Source organism: Malus domestica, chromosome 05 (assembly GCF_042453785.1).
Source record: "Malus domestica chromosome 05, GDT2T_hap1".
In the NCBI taxonomy this organism is placed as follows: domain Eukaryota; kingdom Viridiplantae; phylum Streptophyta; class Magnoliopsida; order Rosales; family Rosaceae; genus Malus; species Malus domestica.
In genome coordinates, this window is record NC_091665.1 from 7445170 (window position 1) to 7453889 (window position 8720).

At 44.0% G+C, this 8720-nt stretch overlaps 1 protein-coding gene across 1 annotated transcript; it reads right to left on the reverse strand.

The window, feature by feature from the left end:
• Positions 1 to 3585: 3585 nt before the first annotated feature.
• On the reverse strand, positions 3586 to 4809 carry LOC139196030 (uncharacterized). The gene has a single exon (XM_070821691.1). It carries the CDS (start codon positions 4807 to 4809, stop codon positions 3586 to 3588), a length of 1224 nt encoding a protein of 407 aa, XP_070677792.1.
• Positions 4810 to 8720: the final 3911 nt, after the last annotated feature.

An 8720-nucleotide genomic window follows, 5' to 3' on the forward strand; every position in this document is an offset into this window, starting at 1 on the left:
AAGTTTCATTATATTAGGAAATAGATAAAAAAAATTCATTTGTATCATTACACTTGTATCAAACTCGTTTCATTCTATGCTTGAAACGACCAGGGACAGAGAGACAGACAGAAGTCGATACAAGCAGAATGACTAACCAAAGTACGTTCAGTTTCATCACCTAGGCCGGACCAAAAGCGAAAGCCTAGCACTAAGTTCAATCTCTAGTGACAACGATCCCAAATACCTATCCTCCAAAGGCATAGTCTTTTAGTGCTTTCTTCTTCATTTCAAGATGCAACTGTATTTTCGGTACATTAAAAAATCTCTCGTGTGAAATGGATATCCAAGCTATAAAAAACTGATTTTGGGAAGAGCACACATACACAGGGGAGGGAGAGGGAGCAAACTCTGTTAAGTTGTGAAAAAAGTGCATTTAGAAGGAGAAACTAAGCTTTGAAAATTTGGAATGAACAAGGGAGAGAAAAATTATCAGATGCTGTTTTTTTTTTTTTTTGAAGAATTGAGTTAAATTAAGAAACCCAAGGCTAAGAAGCCAAACAGAAGCAAGAGAGCCTACGACAAGGCAAACACAACGAAATAAAGACCAAGCAAAGCAGTGAGCAGGGATACAACAACCGACACAATCACTAAGAGATAGTGTCACCCCAAACCCACCACAACCTGCTAATGAGGGCAAGGCAGTCCGTCATTACTTAATACATGAACTAACGAAGATGGGGGTCTGTCAACCCAAACAAAATCACACATCTCCGTAAAATCAGCCGACGCAAGAACATCCGCTGCCAAATTGGCTGATTTTGGAACCCAAGACCAGCGACAGTTCTGAAAAGCTGATCCCAACCTTTGAGCTCTAGCCAAAATGGGGAAAGCCTCCCAACTGCCATTTTCAAGAGAGCCATTTAAATAGGAAATAGCCTGAAGAGAGTCAGATTCAATGATAACAGAATTGAAACCCAACGAGGCACCCAATTCACAACCACGCAGGATCGCAAAAAACTCAGCCACAAGAGAAGAATGAGCCAAAACAGAAGACCTTACCGCAGCCCGGAAACGCCCACCGTCCTGTCTAGCAACCACCCCCGCAAAACCCATCCGAGATGATTTAGACCAACTAGCATCCACATTGATTTTAACAAAAGGAGAAGAAGGAGGACACCACCTGACAGCAACCTCCTCCCGAGAAACTGAGACAGGCCGAGCAATACCCACAGAAGACACAGCAAGCAAAAAGTTCCCAAAGGCGGTCGACAACGAAAAAATAACCTTAGACAGATTGACAGGAACCTGGTTGAACACAAAATCACAGCGAGCTTTCCAGATGAACCAACAAGAGAACAAAACATAAGCTTGGAACCACTGCCTGTCAGCCGAAGAACCCCAGTTAGGAGAAAACACATCCTGCAACCACCGATCCCACGAGACAATACCGGCAGCGTCCACTTTGTAATTCAACGCTCCACCAAACCAAACAGCCGCCACCCAAGGACAGCGAAGGAAGACATGCTCCACAGTTTCATCAGCATTCTGACAAAGAGGACAAGAGGGAGATGAGGATAACCTTCTTGAAAAAAGAGCCTTACCAGTAGGCAGGCCAAGATGCAACGAAACCCATAAGAAATGTCGAATTTTGGGAGGAACAGCCAACTGCCAAATGCATTTCCACAGAGTTTTAGAAATCGAACGAACAACCGGCATCCGATGATCCCTCACCTCAATAGAGCGAACTTGCAGCCACCTGTACCCCGATTTCACCGAGTATTTGCCATTCCGGTTAGCAGCCCAAACAAGCTTATCCTTCCACCTCGAGTCTCCAATAATTGTTTCCTGGATAGCCCGTTGATCTACTAAAGAAAGAAACGGTCTTAGAAAATCAAAATCCCATTGCCGGGAAGAGGAGTCAATGAGGGAGCTGACCCGTAAGTTCGACGTAACAGAGACAGAACCAAGCGGCATAGGGTGCCCCGAAGGGAGAGAGGGCAGCCACCTATCTACCCAAACCCTCACCTCCTCCCCACCCATGATTTGCCAATGAGATCCGCTAGCAAGAAGCTCCCTGCCCGAGAGAAGACTGGACCAAGCCCAAGAAGCCCGAGCCCCTTTTTTAGCCTCCCAAAAAGAGCAATGCGGGAAGTACCTGGCCTTAATAACCCTCGCCCACAATGAATTCGGCTCCGTAAGCAAACGCCAGCATTGCTTAGCAAGTAACGCATCATTAAACTCCTAAAAATTTCTAAAACCCAGGCCACCCATATCCTTGGGAAGGCCCAGAACCTCCTTAGACACCCAGTGGATCTTTCGGTTCTCCCCATGGCTTCCCCACCAAAATCTCGCAACCAGGGCATCCAACTCATGACAGACCACAGAAGGAAATTTAAAAATGCACATAGGATAAGCAGGAATGGCCTGGACCACAGCCTTAATCAGAACTTCTCTGCCCGCCCTCGACAACGCACTCTGCTTCCACCTTTGGAGCTTTCCCAAAATTCTGCCCTTCACATAAGCAAGGCCATGCTTTTTGGACCGACCCAGATGGCTGGGACACCCAAATAAGTGCCAGGATTATCCACTACAGACACACCAAGAATGCCACCCAAATTGGCAGCCACCCCTTTCGGAACATTCGCACCAAAATAAATACTGGACTTCTGGAGATTCACTTTCTGCCCCGAAGCTTCACAGTACCTATCAATAATAGAGAGCAAATTTCTACAATAATTATCCCCCGCACGCAAAAAAAAGAAGAGTTTCGTCCGCAAAGAACAAGTGGGAAATAATGGGCCCCGATACACCAATCCTAACTCCCTCCAGCTGTTTGTCGTCAATCGCAGCTTGAATCATGCACGAAAGAACCTCCCCCAGAATGATAAACAGATAAGGAGATAAAGGATCACCCTGCCTGAGACCTCTGGACGAAGCAAACTTGTTGCCTGGCTGCCCATTAAGAAGGACAGCGAAATTAACTGTAGAAACACAACCCATGACAAGCCTTCTCCACATACAACAGAACCCCATTCTCTCCATAACCGCATTAAGGAAATCCCATTCAACTCTATCATAGGCTTTCTGCATATCCAATTTGACTCCCATTTCAAACTTCCGTTTCGCAGTTCTCCATTTCAAAAAATGGAACATTTCATGAGCAATCCCGATATTATCCTGAATTTGACGACCCGCCACAAAAGCATTTTGGGAGGGAGATATAAGCATAGGAAGAATCACCTTTAACCGGTTTGCCAAGACCTTAGACAACACCTTGTAAGAATAATTACACAGGCTAATAGGCCGAAACTGCGAAACCGTCTCCGGGTGCGGAACCTTTGGGATCAGAACAATATACGTAGCATTAAGAGAAGTCGGGCTAGACGACCCCTGCATTAACTCCCTCACCAAAGCACAGACATCCTCATAGACATGCTCCCAAAATGATTGATAGAATATGCCTTGAAAACCATCCGGTCCTGGAGCTTTAAGACCACCCATTTTAAAGATCGCTGTCTTGATTTCATCCTCGGACACCGGCTTAAGGAGCGCCAGATTCATATCCTCCGTCATTCTCGGGCTAATACAATCCAACAAAGATCCCTAGTTCCGGGCTCCCCCAGTAGTAAACGTGTGAATAAAATGATCCTCCACCAATTTTCGAACACGTCCCGGTTGCTCCACCCAGTTCTCAAGCTCATCCTTAATTTTGATAATTTGGTTGCGTCGTCTTCTTTGCAAAGTAGAATTATGAAAGAACTTTGTATTGGCATCCCCATCACGAAGCCATCTAACTCTAGAACGCTGCATCCAATAGCTTTCCTCCTGAGCCCTCAATTCATTGACGAGCTGAGTTTTCTGCTTAATGACTTCAATATTAGAGCGCCAATCCTTTTGAAGCTCCTGCAACTGATGCAGTAGTTCCTGAATCAACATACCTCTCTTCTTGAATTTATTTCGGCTCCACCGAATAAGACTAGATTTGCAATCGTTTATTTTCTTCGTCCACCTCACCAAAATCTCACTCGGAGCCTGCCTATTCCAACAAGAGCGTACCACCTGATCACAATCAATCTCTTTAGCCCAGAACGCCTCAAACTTGAACGCTCTCCGCCCCCGCATACTCTCCGACTCGGTTTGAATAATGAGAGGACAATGATCAGACCCCATAACCGTCCCATGCGTAACCAAAGAATTCGGCCACAAATCCTGCCAAAGCCCGTTTATCAAAGCCCGATCAATCCGTTCCTCCACCAGATGACCATGGCGCATACCATGCCAAGTGAAAGCAGGACCATTAAAGTCCAAATCCCACAAATTGGTAACCTGCATGAAAGTCTCCAGATACCTAGGCCTGTTGTAGAGAACCTCCACCCCCCCAGACTTCTCATGATCCCAAAGAAATTCATTAAAATCCCCAGCACAAAGCCACGGAATATCAGCAGGAGAAAAATGACTCGACATCCACTCCCAAAACTCAGCCTTATCCTCCCTGTAGGGAGTTCCATACACTCCAGTAATACGGACCCAATTACTGTCCCCACCCTTGCGCAAGATAACATCAATAATATGCTTAGAAGAAAACAGAGATTGCACCTCCACTGAATCATCCCACCACAAACTTAGCCCACCTGCCCTGCCAACCGGAGAAACATTAATACCATAATGAAAACCCATACGTCTCCTAACACCATTTAATCTATGATCTTTCATTTTAGTTTCAGATAAAAAGATCATAGAAGGTCGTTTGTTTCTAATAAGCCCATGGAGGACCCTAACTGCCGTGTCCGACCCTAGACCACGGCAGTTCCAAAACACCAGAATCATGGCGATCTTGCTGCTGTTGAGGGCCAGCCGCCACCACCCCGAGCCAAATTGCCCGCACAAACAGTCCAGACACAGCTCCCATTCTCTCCCGCATCAGCCTCCACCTGATCCCACAGATCACTTACTTCCATAGTGCCGTCCTGTATCACTTGTCTATCAGCGTCCGGGTTGGGCCCTCTAGTTTTCTTTTAGGGGGATGGAACTAAGTCCATACTCGATGGCTCCACTCCTTGCTTAATGCCACCCACCTCATGCCGCAACAGGCTTGAGCACAGTCGAGAGGTAGAAGCCAAAGTCCCCGTGAACCCTTCTAAATCACCAACTGGTGGAGTCCCAGAATCTGCCTCACTAACATCCCGAATCCGAACCGAATGCTCTCCTTCTCCCCCCTGAAAGACCACTTGATTAATTACTGACGGGAAACTCCCATCACCGCACTCCCATCTCAGGTGGCGACGCAGCTGAGGCACTACCACTTGAATCTGACTAGCAGGACAAGCTTGGAGCTGAAACCTACGCCATTTTTTCTTGTCACGAACATGGGAACCAAGCTCTCCAACAGTCACCCCAAAAGTGTCTTTCCTGCTCGGAGCCTCATTGTGGATTGAACGCTGCAACCTCAACTCAGGACGATCACTGCCCCTAACCATTCCAACCAACCTCCGTTCGCCTACTCCCAATCGCGACGGGCGCACATGCTCCACAAACTCGCGAACAGGAGGAGCTTTGATCCAATCTCCAAAGCCCTTCGCCCTATCCATATTCGCCGCGAAAGAGCACTCCGTATTAATATGATCAATACACCCACAATGATAGCAAAAATCTTGAAGCCTCTCGTATCTAAACTCCACCCAAGTCTCACGGTTTACCTCCCTTTTCAACCAACATCCCAGAACAAGCGGGTTCTCCGAATTAACTAACACTCTCACCCTTAAGAAGCCTCGAGCTTTTGCTGGATTCTCCATCTCCATAAAAACACCAGCCGTCTTAATGAGCCGAGTAACATTCTCCTTGGAAACCAAACTTAAAGGGACTCCCCGAATTTGAACCCAGAAAGGAACAGTCTTCATGTCAACCTCTTCCAAAGCAAGGTCCGGGGGCCAAGCTTTCACGACAAAATTTTTCTTCATGACAGCCCACGGCACCTGCGCCAGGATTTTCTTAGCCACACTCTAATCCGGAACCGAGATAATGAACACATTCTCTCGGACCCATTTAATTCCCACTTCACCTAGATCCTTCCACACCGAGTTAAGGATGTTTCTGATACCCCACCTATTCAGTGGCTTCTGCGTCAAAGCCATACCAACTAACTTAACACCAATCTCCATCGTAGACAGATCTAGCGAGCGATCCAAATGAACAACTAGCTCTTCCACACCCGAATTTTCCATAAGTAGCAGACTCCACACCTTCGACAGCCCCAGAGATGCCGCAGAGTACTTGGAATGCTCAGAAAAAACCCTATGAGCTTTCACCGGTGACAGACGTAACTCTTGAATCTACCTCAAATCATCGGTAATAGCAAAAAAAAAGTGCAATAACTATGTCAATAAAAGCATCAGCCTGCACATACCTACCATTTGGGGACAAAAGGGGATGAGCTCCTTTAACGCTGCCAACCAACATCTCATAAGACCTATAAAGACCATCCCAGCATTCAATGCTTTGAGATTTGTCAGAACCCACCTTAACTCCATCCTCACAGAGGCCAAATTTGTGCCATACTGTCAACCCCACATCGAAACCAATCGTACCTAGATATAAGATCTCAACCCCCAAATTGACCACCCAGTATAACCCTAACCCCCAACTCAGAGAATAGAAGGGATAAAATCCCTGACCACTCTCCTCCATTCTAACCCGCCCCACCAGAAGAAGCTTGAACCCAATCGCAGAACACAAGACGAAATTAAAGCTCCACCAACCCCAATTTGACAACCCCCCTACAGAAATCCAGAACCACAGCAAACAAACAGGACACGGACAGACAGCCCCACCAAAGCCCCACCACAATCAGAAGAGATGCAACCCCGAACAAAGACGATCGCAGAACAATAAAGAGCTCCACCTACCCCTCAAAACTTCGCCCCAAAAGAGATCCACCCACCCCTCGCAAACGACGCCCTAACGGAGATCCATCAACACCAGGTGAGAACCCAGAACCAGCAGGAAAGAGCACCCACACCCACACTAAACTCGCACAACGGCGGATTCTCACAGAGGAGAAAAGGCTCTCACGACGGAGAGAAAATTTAATTCTCCAGATGCTGTTAAGTTGGAAAGAGCACACATACATAGGGGGAGAGAGAGGGAGCAATTCCTGTTTTAAGTTGTGAAAAAAGTGCATTTGGAAGGAGAAAGTTAGCTTTGGAAATCTGGAATGAATAAGGGAGAGAAAAATGATTAGATGCTGAGAGAGGCTCTGTCTAGGTGTTAGGCATTGATCACTACTATAAATAATTTTTAAGCAATTAAAAATTTAGAATGAGTGTCTAGACTGGCTAGGCAACCGTCTTGTTTGCCTAAACCTACTTAGGTACCCGTCTAGCCTACCTATATGAACATAAGTAGGATGGGTGGGTTAACTAGGCCTGGGTGAGTCTAGGCAGATTGGGTGGTTTTGTGACATTTTATTTTTATTTTTTATTATTGTTTAAGAAAATAGTTTAGGATTGCGACTCTAACTTAGAAAAAAAAATTCTTAACTTTTTTTTGTATTTTATGTTTTCAATATGTTGTATAACTAGTATAGATTAAAGTGTATATATATATATATATATATATATATATATATATATATATATATATATATATATATATATATATATATATAAAATTAAGTAGTGGATGGTGTTGGTAGGCGTCAAAGATATGAAACTTGTGTAGATGATGAAAACATGAAAAATGTTACTTATGCAACATTCAATTCAAGGATACGTAGGCCGTTGAAATACGGTCGCTGCTACACACCAAAAGCACAACGGAGAACCGGGAGATATTTCAGAAAGCGGCAGACACCTTCATTTTACACCCCACCGTCCCACATGTCTTATATATAGACATAATGTGCATGCCCTTATGGAAAAGAATCTCCATTTTTTCAGAAAATGAGGATAGTTGTGGGTTCGATCTCACTTTTTGTTCATATATATGTATACTAGCCTTCACGCGCGTGCATAATGCATTTTTTGAATCACAATGTGCTACGCACGACTTATACGTTTTAAATGTATTTATATGCATGAATTGCTTCAATAATTTTTTTATGACAAAAAGAAAGTCAAATATTTGAAGTAAATGAATAATATTAGACTATGCTATAAGAAACCTCTCATAAACCAATTAAAGCAGTTGAATCCACATAATAAAATCGGTCTTTCAATTTCCATCTACATTCTATTGAATTTACATTAGGGATAAAGAAAATAATATTTAATAAACAACTGATTGAATCACATTATTGCTAGCACATTGTGACATTAAGCCCACCCGTTCACCCTTAGTGTAGATAACATCATTTGTTAAAAAAATATATATATATTTGACAACTAATTGATTCACATTATTATGCGTGTGTGAAAGACATTTTTTATAACTAGCACTACGCGTCTCTTAAGTGTTTAAAAATAGAAAAAATAATATTTAATAAACAACTGATTGAATCACATTATTGTGCGCGTGCGAAAGACCTTTTTTATTACCGGCGGTACTCGTCTCTTAAGATATTTTGAACGTGTTTTAAAATAGAGAAAATAATATTTAATAAACAACTGATTGAATCACATTATTGGTAGCCTATTGTGAGGCTAAGCCCATCCCCCTCCCCCCTCAGTGTAGATAATATCGTTTGTTCGGAAAAAAAAATCATTTGACAACTAATTGAATCACATTATTATGCGTGTGCGAAA